Here is a 16,157-nt window from a genome sequence, read left to right as displayed (position 1 = left end):
TAAATAATAACACATAACTTAATATTATAAAAATATGTTCATAAAAATTCAAATCAAATACATTCAAAATCAATAATATAATTATGTTATAATCATGAAGAAACAACATAACCCTAAAAAGCAAAAATATAAAATCAAACTAAGCCAGTAAAACACAAGAAAACTATAATAAAATTTTAGACAACTTAACAAACATGAAATCATAAAGGAAAAATAATATAAATGCACCCAAACAACTAAATATTTATATAAAGCAAAATGCATTTCATTTAATATAAATAAAATATTTGTGTATATTAAAAATACACAAATAGAAATAAATAATAATAACTCTTGCACATACAGCCTTAAATATATAATATATAATTAAATTTGTTCATATTGTGCTATAAATCATAAACCATATAAATTCAAAAACATATTCAAAATATTTTGTTGCTTTTATTAACAGGCAAAATAAAAAATTCGCATAAAATCATGAAAATTATCGAATTGGTGATTAATTTAAACAAGTATTTTCTGAGACTCCCAATTATTGTATGTTTTTGCACCACAACCACAAGATTTTGTTGCTTCATTTTGTTTGTTATTTTGCCAAAGATATATAAAAACCATAAGAGCTGATGATCCCAACCTGTACCTAAACAAGAACAAAAACAAAAAACAAAAACCAGCAAGCAAAAAGGACTACACCAAGGACCTTTTTCTCTCTGGCAAATTGAGGTAGTAGGTTGTATAGTAGTATCTATCTACCATACTATACAGCTTGCTAGCTTTCTTTGCTTGACTATAAGCAGCATAGAACGAAACCCTCTCACACACTGAAAAAAAAAACACCACTGAATCTCAAATCCCAGCCATACAATGTGTGTGCGTGTGTGTGTATGTGTTGCTTGTGCGTGTGTGTAAAAGTGATTTATTGAAATTGAAAAATAGAAAAGAAAAAAAAGTATATATATATTTATATATACAGGCAAATATATATCATAATCGATCTCATATGAAATTCACTGCATATTTACACATTGGTATTAGTGACATGTGCAAATGTTTGTATGGCTGATTCCCTGAGACCCTAACTTGTGACTTTTAATACCAGTTTCACAAGTTTTGATCTCCGGTATTGGACGCAAACTTGCTGATGTTAGTAAAAAAAAACAAAAACAATAAAACAAAAAGCAAAACAAGAAGCAAAACGGTTGGAACATTCCTTAAGGGATGGTAAAGCATTTTGTGTAATAGATTCCTTATCTAATTTGTAAAGTCTTTACTGAATAATCCCAGCAGAGAACTGAAGTTCTGAGTGACGATGATGAAATTTGTAGATCTGCCAACTTGCTGATGAATATGAAGCATGTCTTGGGAGAGACTCTCTGGCAAATACAGCACTGTAAGTATTAATATTCATTGACAAAAAATGATCAACAACGGTAACAAGGGAACAACAAACCATTGTTTAATAATTATAAGTTTTGCATAAAAACTCTCTTGTTTTTAGAGATTTGTTCAAATTGAAATATTCTTTCGATAAAGTAGGTTTTCGAAAAGATCTAATCTGACTCTTTGAAATGCTTTAACTCTTTTTTCTGTTAACAACTAAACCAATAATGAATATTTTATTTCTTTGCAGTTTAAACTGACGATATTTGCACTGCGTTCACATACATCAAATACAAATACACTTGTTAATTGGACTTATTCGAGAAACATTTATTGTAAAACCCAAAAGTTGGATTCTCTTTTATCTGATACACCATACACAACAAAGGATTATATAATAAAGCTTATGTAAAAACTACGTTTAAATGCTAATTTGGAGATGTGAATATGAAAAAATGTGAGAAGTGAAAAGTGAGCTGGAACAATTTCATTGTCCCTCTGATACAATCGTTGAGAACATATAAAAAATATAGATAAAGTGTGTTTATGTTTATCTAAAGGCCGTTTCACTGATGCGTGCACTTGTTGTCCTTCGATTTCTTTTTACGATCTTCACTTGAATTTGATCGGCGCGTACCCTGAATTGGCATATAAGGCGGCGTGGGACTGGAGCTTGGATCTGTATACATTTGACATAAACAAATATATTAATATAAAGAGCAGTTGTTGTCAATGGATGCTTTAAATACATATATACCAAAGTTGCCGGACTTGGAGTATTTCATGTGCGGCGACACATCATGACCGCTGGACAGTGTGCTGTCATGTGAACCCGCCTCCGAGCCATAGTTCTCCGAGCTAAATTAAAAAAAATATAGTTTTACTTTAGGAATGGATAATGGAAAATACAAATTTACCGCGTCATCGAATTATGCTGTTGCTGCTGCTGCTGCTGCAATTGCTGCACTGTCTCCGCAGCCAAATGCAATGAAATGGGTCGCTGTCCATTTCCGGCCAGTCGACAGCTGTCCACGGGCAGCGTGTAGATGTCGTCCTCGCCACGTGTCAGACTGCTAGCTGCTGCGGCCGCCTGTCGCTGTTGCCGCTGCATAGAGCCGTGTGTGGAGGAGCTGCTGTCCCGAGTCAGACTGCCATTGGTTAGAGTGCCATTCGGCTGACGTTGCTCGCGACTGTTGTTGAGCACATCAATCGGATTGGAATAGGCCTCCACATCGATATCGGCTGGCGTTTGTGACGACGACATGCAGTCCTGTGGCAGTGCCATCAGTGGGCCACAATGGGACGATCCGTTCGTGCCACACAACAAGCCGTTCACTCCAACTCCATTGGCTCCGATGACATCCTTCTGCTGAGATTTGCGCAGGCGCGCCTTCTCCTTGGCACGCTTCACTTTGGCTTTCTCCTGGGATGAGATTACATCAATTCAAAATTATAAATATAGCTTATTTTCAGTCAATGCACGCAATAGATTTTTGGCAAAAATATAGCGTATATTAATCAAATAATTCGAATTTACATACTACTATAATTAATCTAAACATTTATGATCTGACTTTACTTTGAATAGAGAAATCATTTTATCATAGACTCTTATGTATTTTATGAAGGCATTTGCAATAAATTATTACAAATATAACAAAAATTATAAAATTAATTACAAATTAAGGTCTTCAATGAAAAGATGAAAGTTAACACATCGCTCGATGGAAAATTAGAGATGAGAACGTTTTCGAAGATGATTTTATTTCATAAAATTTCAATCGCTAATTATAAAATGGACTGAATGGATTAATTCAAATAACCAGTTGATAAACCATTTAAATTATGAGTTCATTCATAAATTTTCTTACTGAAAATTCAAATTTGATTACCTTAACTGCAGAAATTTTGAATTTCCTCAATTTGAATATATTTTTGCCGTACTTTGTATAAAATAAGACAGTGCATTAATTAATTTGTTAAGCCAAATGTTTATTTAGGAGTGCAATTAAATACTTTAAATCATAGAGAGTTGTTTTTGCCTACTAAAAATAAAGTAACTTTATTTCAGTTTATTTAACTTACGCGCTCCTGCAGCATTTTGGCGAGTTCTTTGTCCTGTGCCTCGATGGCCAGCAAGCGATCGCGTTGCTCCTGCCGCACGCTATCCTTGCTCTCAATGGCCTGCAGGCGACGTGCCAGCAACTGCAAAATATTATAGATATGAACAATGTGTTGAATTGGCTATTATGGATGTTGATCAGACGGCACCTCATCTTTCTGTTCCTGTTTGATCTTCTTGCTCATCTCGTGTATCTCCTCGGGTGGCACTCCAATGTCGCGCAGACTGGCATAGTCACAGGGATCCACATAGAGCTCAATATCATCCGCATGCTGTTGCATGTGACGCTCGGCCGCCTTCGAATTGCCCAGGGCAAAGTTGCCAACCATTTGATCGTATTTCTCCGGTGATAGTTTCTGAAATTTGGGTTCGGAACGCAGTAAGTTCTCATGTGATGCAGAACGTTGCGGCGGCATTGCTGCATCGATAACATTGGCTGTTGCTGATGCTGGTGCTGCTGCTGCGGCAGCTGCTGCTGTTGTTGCTGACATGTTGCGTATGCTGTCAGCAACATCAGCATAATCCACCAGCTCATCGATGTCAGCTGCATGATTAGTTGTGTGCTGTGATGTGGTGCTGATGTTTAGTGGTGCAATGCGACGTGCTGATTGATGTGGTTGCTGTTGTGCATGATGGAAACGTGACTGTAATTGTTGTTGATGTTGTTGTTGTTGCTGATGCTGCTGTGGCGATGATGATGGCGTATGCTCAGCATCACTCACCAACAGCTGATTGTGTGTGTTCTGTGCATTGTGTCTACTACTGGGTGTGCTAGTTGCTGCTGCTGCTGTTGCTGCTACTGCTGCTGTTGCTGGCTTATCAACAATATTTGGTATGAGCGATAGTCCTACATAGTTGTCTGTTTGTGAAAAGTGTTGTTGCTGTTGCTGCTGCTGCTGCTGCTGACTGTGATATCTAGCTTGCTGTGAGGTGCTGGGCTCAAGGCTGCCATTGGATTGTTGCTGCTGCTGCTGTTGCAGTTGCAGCTGTTGCTGTCGTATACTTGCTTTGGCTGGTCGTGGCGGCGGACGGCTCTTGTCCCGTGTTGTTGGCGGCGGCACGGGCGGCAGATTAACATAGATTTCCTGCAAGTGGCAGACAGACAGTTATTAATTATTATTCCAAGTGTGTGCTTAGCATGTTAATAGCATGGCAGAGTCCACATTTTGCGGACGTATTTAACTGAATTATTATTTTATGTCGTGTAATTGGTTCTTTGTTTATAATTAGTGTTACAAAAAAGTCCTGCATCCATTAAACGCTTCACTTAAGATAAGGACCTAATACTACTTAATGTAATTTAGGTGTTTTAATCTGAGTCAACCCGACTAGGAGAATACACAACAGTTAGTGTTTTAAATATGAATAAAGGTCTTTATAAAATCTGTGTATCTAATCTGATCTTAATAACTTTTGATCAATAATATGTCTGTCAATTATTTTATTTTATTGCCCTTGAAAAAATCGATTTGTTGCAGATTCCCAAAACAGCGGCAATTATGGAAGACATGAAATAACAAATAAAATGCATCTTTTTGTGGAAACAATATACTCTTTGGTATATTACTATTTAAAGAGAGTGGAGCTGGGCTTCCTGGCTTTTATGGTCTGTGAGGTCGACTTGTTCAAACAGACGGACATGGCTAACTTGCCTCGGCCTTTGGGGTCGGAGATGCTTTCTTCCAACTTTATTACAGTTCAGGTTATAAAAATATTTATTTAGTGGGTGCAGCTTAGCCTGTTACGACATGGCCAAATGTGCACATATGAATCTAATATTTAACTTAATTTCTTAGCCTGCAAACATTCTTGTGTATGCAGTTGGCCCACCTGCATTTTCTGTGCTATAAGTTCGCTTTGCTGCAGCTCCTCCTGCTGCTGTTCCTGCAGATCACGCTCCAGTTTGTCGGCAATTTCTTTGGCAACGCGTTTATCGTGCTCCTCCCTGCCAGATGAAAATGAAAATTAATAGTGGAAAACCAAATAAAATGCCTGGCATTAAAACTTTTACTGTTCGGTTAGGCGTCTCCGGTAGGCCTCCACTTGACGTTGGGCCTGCTCCGTTTCCTTGATTTGCTCATGCAGAGCCGTGGGGAAATCTTCGCGCACCACCGCATTCCTGTACCGATTGCCCTTGTAAAAGTCGTTAACTGCAGCCACAGTAATCAACAAAAAAAAAGAGAAAATATTTAGTAGAAAAATGCAGTCGAATATTATGCTAGGCTTGTGATGGAACTTACTCTCCTGGGACTGCAGCTTGTAGGCCAGGGCGCCGTCCTCACGCACGAGCCATTCCTTGCAAACTGAAAAAGGTTTAGGCGAGAAGAGAACACAGCAGATGTTTTAGTTATTTAGTTGGCTTTAATCACCTTTTGATGGCTTGGTCATAAAGTGGCCGCTCGCGAACTTGATTACAAGTCATCAAGATATTAAACGGACAAGCTGATATTTAATGCATGCTCTGAAAGTCACTAAGCCTATCAAATTACCCTTGGGCCGCATCTAATGAAGCTCCACATATTATAATCGTACGATTCCACTTTAAAATACGAGAGAGAGAGAGAAACAAAAAAATAACAGAATTCAAAACCCGATGAGTCACGTACGGAGTCTTCAGATTGGAGGGGGTCACAGCTTAAACAAAGGCATTCCATTGAAGATGCACATGCTCGATGCCCGTTCCACGGAAATGCAGCTAAATACAACTCCAAACATGAAATACCGAAGGGGCAACCGCTGCGGATGTCAGCTTTTGATCGATTTGCCGGAGCACTAAGATCTTTGTTGTTGTTTGCTGATAAGCGAAAGCGTGGTACAAAAAAATTCACTTTTAATTGTGTGTGTCTAGAATTTCGTTGATTGTCAGCTTACAAGGAAAAGGGGCTTCTGGTTGTTGTAATTTTGTCGTTGGTGTGGTTCATTTGTGGCTGTTGTTGCTGCTGCCGCTGCTGCTGCTGCTGTCTGTGTTTATGCCTCGCTGTCATTTATCATTAGTCGCGGAGCACTTGGTAATTGGTTGCTTCAGGGCAAACTCTATAAACTACAATTTTGAACTGCTTGTGGCGGTTTTGTAAAATGGAAAGTGCCAGACGAAAGTGGCAGCAAACTAAATACTGAAGTGTTTGACTGAATCATCTCTTCTGCTTCTAGTTGTGGCAAATGAAGCAGAGTAATGAAAGTAAAGCGTATGATTTATTACCTCTTCGGGGGAGTACAATATATTTTTAATCGAGTTTGGCTTAGTTCTCGGATCAAGATTATTTGGCTGAGTAACTAATTTCAATCAGAAATAGAACAGAAAGATCGAATGATGAGTTTTAAGCAATCAAGAAGAATAGACGAAGTCACCTAACAAAACTTTTGTGACTGAATCGGAATCCTCAAAACACATTAAAACAGCATGTGTTGACTCGTAAAAATAAGTAACTAAATATTTTATCAATTCCAAAACCAGCAACTTGACAAAGATTCTGACATTCCTTCAAGAATTTGTAGTGATGGAAGAGTTACAGGCTCAGAGGGGGGCAGCAACAATAGCTCAAGTAGGTAGCAGCGCATGAAAAAACCGCGTCAGTAATAAATAGCTGAGTTTATAAACTCGTTTGTCATACCTACAACTATTGCACTAAAGAGCCATCATTTCAATCTCTACGATTGCTGTTCCATTCTGTCATTAAGTATGATTATAATTGACAGCCAAAACATTCTCTCATTATTTTCTCAAATTACTACACCACAATTTTGACATTTCTGTTGGTGTCTTCTTATCTGTGAACGTATTTTATAGTAATTTTCCAACCACACACACTCATACACACACACACACACTCGCACACACGCACAGTCTCACTCGAATGCAATCGCGTTAATTTAAAGGTTCTTAAGGTTCTTTGACTTTCAACTGTCAGTCGGCAATTAGTTGAACTTTGACTCTGACTTGGGGGACTCTCTTCCCGGTCATCATGCAATTAGAAAAAACTTGCCCCTAGTTGAATTATGGTTTGTTGTTGCTATTCCTGTTGCTGTTACTGTTGCAGTTGCAGTTGCTTAATTAACTGCAATTTGCGGAAGTGCAAGAGCGCTGAGAAGTGCCACAAAGTTGTGCCACAATGGCCGCAATGAGATCCCCTTCCACACACACACACAAAAAGAAAAACTTGCAGCCATAATCAATTTAGCTGCTTGCTTTTGCATTTGATTTCTCACTGCACAAAAATAAATAAGAACTTGCATAAGTTCACTAAGTCTGTGTGTTTGTATGCCTGTATATTTGTATCTGTATCTGTATCTGTATCTGTATCTGTGTCTGTGCTTGTGCATAAGTCTTCAACAAAACTGTATCTGCTGCTGTGCATAAGAAGTATCTTTTTTCTCTGGTGCCCCATTCGATGTCGGTTCGGCGTGATTGCTCAGCTCAGGTTGGCACCGCTCGTCTTACACATTTTTGCCGACTCCGGCATACGTGGTACTCCCGCTGCCCCTGCCGCTCCCCTTCCCTCCCCTACTGTCACCAGCATTGGCATGTGTTTATTGTGCTTTCAGCGTACATATTACTTACAAAGACTTTTGTGCTGTTCTTTCATTTGCGCTTTGCGCTTTGCTTTTGCCTCATAATGTACAGCTAAAGTGCAGCTTTGCCTACTCTACAAATATAATTATGCCGGAGAGTATATTGTTTTTGTGGCCGAAATAAAAACTGAGAATGGGTAAAAAGGGTCAAGCATCTTATATATATCTTTCTAATCAAGATTATTGTTTTCTTTCAAATAATACTAAGTCATGGATGGACAACATTGGGATTCAATATCTCATTTAACTTGGATTACAATTTTGCAAGCAAGTCAATTTGAGAAGAGTATTTCAATTATGATTGTCGACAATCATTAAAATGATATTCTTAAAATATGCTTATGAAAACATCTTATAGAATTTGTTTTGAAGTCTAAATAGGGTATTGCATAGTTGGGCATGCTCGCAGTTAGAACACTTGCTCGTTATTATGCACAACGGGCAGCGTATGAAATGGTAAAAAAAAAAATAAATAAATTTGTAAGCTAAACTTTGCCTTTGACTGGTCAGCAAATGTTGAAATCAACTTACTGTATTTTTCACGCTGGCCGTTAAATAAATTTTCTGTTTTCAGTGTTTTATTTTCCATTTTACCATTACGAGTTACAGGAAATGGGTAAGGCAGTTAAAAATTATTGCAAATATGTCTGGTAGAATTGTTTTTGTGACTGGAAATGAGTTTCAAATTCACAGCTGTTGACCATAAGCGACCCAAAGTGCATTCGACGCCACAAATTTCAAATTCTTTTAATTTCCTGCTGTGTCACAAATACAACAAAAAAAAAATACTCATTGATAAGCAAGGTAGAATAAAAAAAACAAATTATAATTGACAGCTGATTTATTGTTCTTCTCTGGGCGGACATGGGAAATGTATTGTGAAATACATATTTGCCTTGTCCCGGAACGGGTTTCTTTTTGTTAACCTCAACGACAGCAGAAAAAGTGACACCCATTCTACAAACTGCAATGTGGGTCGACGTCGCCGTCGCCGTCGCTGTTTATTGACTTGGCCAAAAAGAGTTCTGCGAACGGGTTAGTAAGGCACCGTAATACGAATACCTGAATACCGACTCATGCGTCATGTGGCGTTCACAAGAATTTCGAGCGCAAAAACAAAACACACATCTTGATTTTTGGCACAATCAGCTGATCGTTGGAGTAGCTGGCTTAGATCGCGGAGAGTTAACTGTTTATCTTTTATGGCTAACAAATTCTAAGTAACGATTTATCAAAACTACTTTAACATTTATTAATTGGCTTTAGAGTAAGGGAAATTCTGTAAAAGGAAAAAGTTTCTTGGCATGAAAATAGATCAACCTAAAATTTAAGTTATCAGCTTAAATATTTGCCTAATTTGATTTTTAGCGCAGGAAAATTGAAGACACTCAACCTGTATAGTTTCAATGGCATTTCTTCCTATGCAGACATCAATTAACCTTCGTTGTGCATTCAATTTGAAATTCATTTTCAGTTCACAGCATTTGAAAAACCGCCAACACTTTGTATGCGGTTCGCTTTTTGCCACTTTATGTTGTGTGGCTTCCATCAATGATTTTTCCCACCTAACCTTCTCTCACTCTCGCTCTCTCTCTCTCTCTCTCTCTCTTTCTCTGGTGGTCGTTGTTGTTTCTCTCTGTGTAGGCACCCACAAGCGAGCAAGTTCAAAATTGCGGTCTATGCATGAATGGTTCGCTTTGTGTGTGTGGATCGCGTGAAGAGTTACACAACGAAATCGGATATGTAAAATATTAAAAACTTGATGCATATGCAAGACATATGTGTATGGAAAAACTATGGAAAAAACTGAACGGATAACCAAATTGGAAAGTCGTTTCACGAGGCTGGAAAATGCATGGGAGAAGCAGCAGCAGCAGCAGCAAATGCAGGAAAAATGTTTTGTCGACGCTGCAATGTTGCATTGATTAGCGGGCCTGAAAGTGGAAAAACCTGACTCAAGGTTGTTGAACATGCCACTCTGTGGCCAAGAGGCAGACAGACGCACAACTTAAATACATACACACATATAAAGGGGCTGGTTGCCACAAACCGAAACCCAAACAAAAATGTGGCTGGCGACGCCGACGCGATGCGACGCAACGTTGCAACGTTGACTATTTGAATGTTGCAGCTGATGGATACACAAACACACACAGAAATGAGCAGAAGATGCAACACACAGCACAACAAACGTATACACTGAGAAAACAACGAGCAGTTTTATTATCTAAAACACTTGGCGAAGATTATCGAAGATTTCAAGAAGAAACTGCTCAAAGCGCTGCAAAATTTCTAACAGACAAAAACCAAAATATATTTACCAAAGTCAATTTCAGATAACATTTGTTGTATTCTCTCAGTGCACATGTGTTCGGGTGTGTGTGTGTGTGTGTGTGTGGGCATTGTGTTACCAAGCATTGACCTTAGCCATGGCCAAAGATGTTGATAACCAGCAGCAGCAGCTTCTTTGTGGGAAGAATTTAGCTCATTATGCGGCAAGCAATTTGAATGAATGTTGCCGGTTAAACGGGTTGCAGTGTAGTCTCATTGATTGATTGATTGATTGGTTGATTGAACTGCTGATTGGCCAGCTTCAAGAGCAAGTCTCTCTTGCTCTCTCTCTCTCTCTCTCTGATTTAGTAGGCAAAGAAAACTAAAGCAGAATGCCCAATAATTATGTATCAAAGTGTCTGGTTTAAAAATTAGCGTAATTTCATATTTACGGCATCATCTCAAGCGTTCAACAAAGAGCCCATTACGAGCCGACTTTAACTTTCTCCGAAATTACGGCAAATATGATTTTGTATCTGCCAACATAGTTGTGTATCTGTTTCTGTGTGTGTGTTGTACCTGCCTAAGAGCTGAGATACTTAAAAAGTGCGACTAGTTTTGCTTAGTTTGTGGTTCTCATTTGTTCAGCCGAGCAAATGTTTATCAAATCAAAAGCATATCAAAAACTTGTACTACATATAGTAATTGCACTTAATTAGTTAAATAAAGTACTGTAATTTCATAAGTGAAATTTTGTAGTAACATAAATTTGCTGACGTTGGTTAGTTGCCTTATAAAGAAAATCTAAATTTGTTTATGCTATGCTAATTGTTTGAATATTGCCTTCAGCTGAAGAATCACAGTTCGCAGCTTGCAAAAAAATTCCATATATTATAAAATATGAATGTGAACTAATGAATATAACGATATAGGCAATAAAACCAGTTAATAAACCATTTAGCGAACTTGAAAATGATACATAAATACACAGAAATATTGAGTGGCTCGAATTCAAGCGTGAATTTTCTTAATACGGGCAATTTATGAACATGTGAGTCAGAAAACTAAACAAACAAATTATAGCACGTTTAACAACAACCAAAAAAGCTATGGATGAACAACTTATATAACAAATAAAAAATATTTACATAAATTCAAGCAGGCTCGTTAGCTCATATCAAGAGACAAGATATTTATTTATAATTGGGCTCAATAACGAAAAGCGTCCAAAGCCAGACGAAAAGCTTCATCAATCCAAAAACCGAAGAAAAAAAACCGCAATCAATTAAAAAAGTTACGACATCTGTGACAAAAGCAGAAGCAAACCGAAGAGGTTTTTAGTCAGCAATTATTGTTATGCTAATCAAAATGAGTGTTCCAAACAAAGACAGAAACTGAGCTAAGCCAACGAACTTTCTTTCTCGACTTGGCGCAATTTGAGTTGAAAGTTTTTCATGAAACGATATACGAAAACAATGAGCTGCCAGCATTCAGCATTCAGCCGGCAGCCGGCAACAACAAACATCAAACTGGCAAAACATAAAGCAACGAAATTTTCTGATGAAAATAAACAAACGATGCCTTTTGTGTTTCTTATCCATAATTCGGTTGAAAGGGAAAATCAACACGCACAAAACGGTGCAGCAAATCACAAAATAAACTGAGCACTTTCCATTTAATGACGAGGCATGCAAAAATGTATCTTGTATCTTTAAGATACGCGCGTGCAGCAGTCAAACAGCTGACAGTTAGTCGCTGCCAACAGCAGCAACAACAACAACAACAATTGCGACAACTACAACAACTGCAGGCAACCGCTTCATTTGCGCCCAAGCACGCATAACACAAAAGACAAAAAGACCCCCACTTTAGTGGCAGCAACAGCAGCCCCATGTTGCAAGCGTTCGCGTTTCCTCTCAGAAAAATGTGTGCACTACACTCAGAGAAAGAACAAAACGGATTTGTACTAAATTTCTTGACTGGTGTTGATGGAGTTTGGTTTTAAAATATTTCGGCATAGTTTACATTGGTAAAAAGAAAGAAATAAATATCTCAATCAAATTCTAATCCTTAACAATTTCTAGACATATTTTAAGAATGCCAATTTCCTAAATTAAGATACATTTAATTTAATAAAACAAGAATTCAGAATGGTTTTTATAGAGCATTTTTCTGAGTGTGCCTCAACTCAACTGCTGGCCTCTTTTTCTTGCAGCTGACAAACAGACTGGGTGAAGGTAAGGGTGAGGGGAGGTAGCAGGCTGAAGGAGCAGAATGAAACAGTCGACAGTTGCATGACGAGATGCCAGAGCTGCCTCACTGACTGCAGTTTTTGTGGCATTTTGATGTTGTTGTTGTCGTTGTTGTTGTTGTTGTATGCATGCCACGAATGATTCACTTGCCAGCGACAGGATGTGCAAGTGCCAGAAAGAGGTCTCCACTTGGCTTCAGCTTTTGAGTTGCCCACCTAAAAGCCACCAGGCCCAGAGCAACTGCCTACATAATTGTTTTGGCATACAAAAGATTTGAAAAGGCTCTTTTAAAACGAACTTAAAAACTGACTTAAACTGTGCATGGGCATTTTGTATCACAGCTTGCGGTATTAATATTTTCTAGCAAAAATACCAAAAGTTGTCCTCACATGTGTCAAAGCATTTGGCAAAGTATTTCAGTTTTGAAATAATTCAAACACTTTAAATTATTCAAGATGGTCAGAGATCAGTACTTGGGTATGCTTAATGCATGTGTAAATAAGCTTAAAATATACTCAAAATGCGATGCAAATTTTTATACAAATTATTTTTTACCCGTAAATGATAAACTTCTTGGAAGGGAATTAACTCTTTATCAATATATGTTTATTTACTGCTGTTCGAACTTCTTGTTTAATATTATGTCGATGTTTAAGGGAAAACAGCAATACTTCCTCATCGCCTTTAAAGAATCTTCGATGTGTGAACTTAACTCAAGTAGGTGTGTTAAAATTGTTTATTTGCGGCTCTGGTATCAAACCTGTTATTATAAGTAGTACTTAAAGCGACAATTAGAACTGAGGCTCAATGAGCGACTTCCTGCACAGAACTTAAGCGATAAAAAACAACAAAAACAAGGCAACCTTTGAAGCGCACCCCAACATAAATGACACAAATTTTCATGTCTCGGAACAGATCAGAACCCAATTCATTTAAAATTATAAATATATATGCTGTATTTACTGTGCTCACTCAGCCAAAGAAACCCAACAAGCAGAAAGAATGTGTTGGTAAAGTTCTTGTTGCTTTTGTTGTTGTTATTGTTGTTGTTGTACTTACCCTCATTAACATGTCCTGATCGCGGCAGTGATTCCTTTTTGGGCACAGCGGCCGTTGTGGTTGTAAAATTATTCATTATTATTTTTTCTTTTTTTTTGAGAGGAACGCAAAATTCTCTTCCCAATGTTTGTTGTTGTTGTTGTTGCCGCTGTTGCGCTTGAACAGGTGTTTAAAAATATGAGCTCAAGGACGAGTTGCTTTGGTTGTTGGTATTGTTGTTGTTGGTTTTGTGCTGCGTTTTAATTTCAGTTTCTGGTTTGAGTTTCAGTTCAGTTTGATGCTGCCGCGCCTTCCAGTTCGTTGCTTGGCGTCGGTGAGTTGAACTTGTTGAAAGCGAGCGCTTCGCTTTCAAATAGATAAACAACAATGTTGGCAGAAGAAAACCTGAAACCAGGTTTCTGTTTTTTTTTCTTCTTCTTTTATTTTAGAAATTTTTCACTTAATTGCGTCGCTCACTTAATCATGTGTGTGTGTGGAGGGGGCTTGGAGGGGCATCCACTTGTGTTTAGTTATGTTACTTGCAACGCATTTCACTTTCACGCCAACCGATTTATTTATAAAATTCACACCAACAACAAATATGTACACACACACACACACACGCACACAATAAGAGGCGCGCGTCGCGGACAGCTGCAATTTTACGTTGTGTTATGCTCCGCGCAAAGAACTAGCTTCGTCGTAGCAGCAGACTGCTTTAATTGGCAGAACAAAATACACGTCCGTCGTTGGATCTTTTGACGCGCTCACAGCTCATGCAACAGCGAAAGCCGCTCAACGAATGCGGGCATGAAGATGAATGGCTTGATAATGGGCTACATATCGATATATCGATAGTTTCATTTGAATGTTGCAAATACGTTTGTATATAATAAAGTGTACTTTTTACTTATATTTGTATTTAAATTTTTTAAAGCAAATGCATTGAAAATGCCGCACATATCAATTTAAATATGAGTTTTAAAATGGATTCATTAAAATCTGTGAACAAAGCCACATTAAATTTGTTGTTATAATTTTGTTGCACTAATTTAGTAAGCAAGTTAAACAAACCATCGATATATCGATAAGTTCAGCGATAGTCAACCGCCAATAAAATTTGAGCATGAGAGATAGCTGTGAGCAAAAAGTGCTGCCAAGCACTTAAATATAATTTGAATTTGGAGAATTAGTCGAATAGTTGATTTATATAATTTTCATTTATAAACAAATATCTGATGTTATTTTTGTGTAATAATAATTACAATAATAATTGTTATTTACTCTTTAAGCATTTGAATTGTTCCTATTATACCATATTCTTTATATGTCAAGTCACACATGCGTCGGCCGTAGTCAAGTTCCACACCATATTTCAAACTGTGCACAGTTTTACATTCAAAACTGGTTTGCTCACTTCCAAGCAACAACAACAACTGAAATACAAATAAATATGGCAAAAATAATTATGCCATCATATTGTTATTGCTTACACATGACGTCAATTGCTTGTACACCTATGTTTATAAGTACTACAAAAAGAAAAAGATGCGTTTTACAATGTGTCAATGCTAGTTTCAAGTAGCTGTCAAGTTGTAGCTTCCTTATATGTGGAAAAGGTTGTTATGAACCGATGTGAACTGTTGAATTTTGTGTCATTCATATATAAATAACGTAAAATTCCAACGAAATTTCATTCATAAAAAGATACTTAAGCGCAGGTGATTGGGGAGATCAAGATGAGTCAACGAATCTTTCCTTATCACACATTTTGGCTCGGCAAATAATTAGTTATTCATTTCCTCTACGTTTTTCTATTGCAACTCTTTTCACCTATCATTTTCTATCTCCCTCTCTCTCTCGTTCTCTTGCTTTCTCTTTCTTCCAAACATTTTTATTGGCACAACATCATTGGGAATTCCATTTGATTGTAAATACTCGTAGCAAAGCCGGGTTCAAAGTAAGCACTCAAAATATTCACTCCACTCAAATTCAAACAAACTACAAACGAACGAATCTCAGTTGCATACACCCACATATACACATACACATACATATACATGGGTACACACAAAAGCAATAAACCTATACTTGTGCATAGCTGGAAATCAGTTACCTGCCAGTCACAGCAGCAACAGATACAAGATACTTTCGTGAGAGGCATCGGTAAACAAAAATAAACAAAAGTCAAGTCAACTGGTTGAGCACATTTTGCCATTTTCTATGGGTATGTGTGAGTTTCTTTCGAGCTACTATTTCTATATACAGTGGTCGCTTTCATTTAAAATGATCAAGAAAAAAATTGTATGCATTTCTTAAAGTTGCATATAATTTTCTGAAGGAATGGTTTTTTTGGTTAAATTCATTTTTGTTTGTCAAAAATCATGGCAAATATTATTGTATCCGCAAGGAATGAAGAATATGGCGATAAATATAATTTAGTTTAAATTTATGAAGGCTGAAGGCTCCATTTATTATAATAACAAAAATGTAAAATTCGAATTTATTGGACAAAAAACTGATTT

At 37.4% G+C, this 16,157-nt stretch overlaps 1 protein-coding gene and 1 long non-coding RNA gene across 7 annotated transcripts; one reads left to right on the top strand and one right to left on the bottom strand.

The window, feature by feature from the left end:
• Positions 1-1,096: 1,096 nt before the first annotated feature.
• On the top strand, positions 1,097-1,798 carry LOC122322439. Its single transcript, XR_006246603.1, has 2 exons — positions 1,097-1,390; positions 1,631-1,798. It is a non-coding gene; the product is annotated as an uncharacterized LOC122322439 (long non-coding RNA).
• On the bottom strand, positions 1,686-14,410 carry LOC6562034 (mediator of RNA polymerase II transcription subunit 15). Of its 6 annotated transcripts, none has more exons than XM_032736455.2 (11): positions 13,654-14,410; positions 5,743-5,805; positions 5,514-5,652; positions 5,333-5,447; positions 4,225-4,587; positions 3,652-3,858; positions 3,466-3,585; positions 3,273-3,323; positions 2,298-2,803; positions 2,130-2,238; positions 1,686-2,059 (listed from the first exon to the last, which is right to left on the bottom strand). In XM_032736455.2, exons 1-11 carry the CDS (start codon positions 13,727-13,729, stop codon positions 1,931-1,933), a joined length of 1,878 nt encoding a protein of 625 aa, XP_032592346.2. In that variant the 5' UTR covers positions 13,730-14,410; the 3' UTR covers positions 1,686-1,930. The 6 variants fall into 6 exon arrangements, with proteins under 6 accessions (XP_032592346.2, XP_043070500.1, XP_032592347.2 ...); XM_043214565.1 differs by having other exon boundaries at positions 4,354-4,587; XM_032736456.2 differs by having other exon boundaries at positions 4,510-4,587.
• Between the last annotated feature and the right edge of the window lie 1,747 nt (positions 14,411-16,157).

The sequence above is a fragment of the Drosophila grimshawi genome, unplaced genomic scaffold (assembly GCF_018153295.1).
Source record: "Drosophila grimshawi isolate 15287-2541.00 unplaced genomic scaffold, ASM1815329v1 contig_1377, whole genome shotgun sequence".
Classification (NCBI taxonomy): domain Eukaryota; kingdom Metazoa; phylum Arthropoda; class Insecta; order Diptera; family Drosophilidae; genus Drosophila; species Drosophila grimshawi.
The sequence above is the reverse complement of the archived record's forward strand: the minus strand, read 5'-3'. Positions and strand labels throughout refer to the sequence as shown.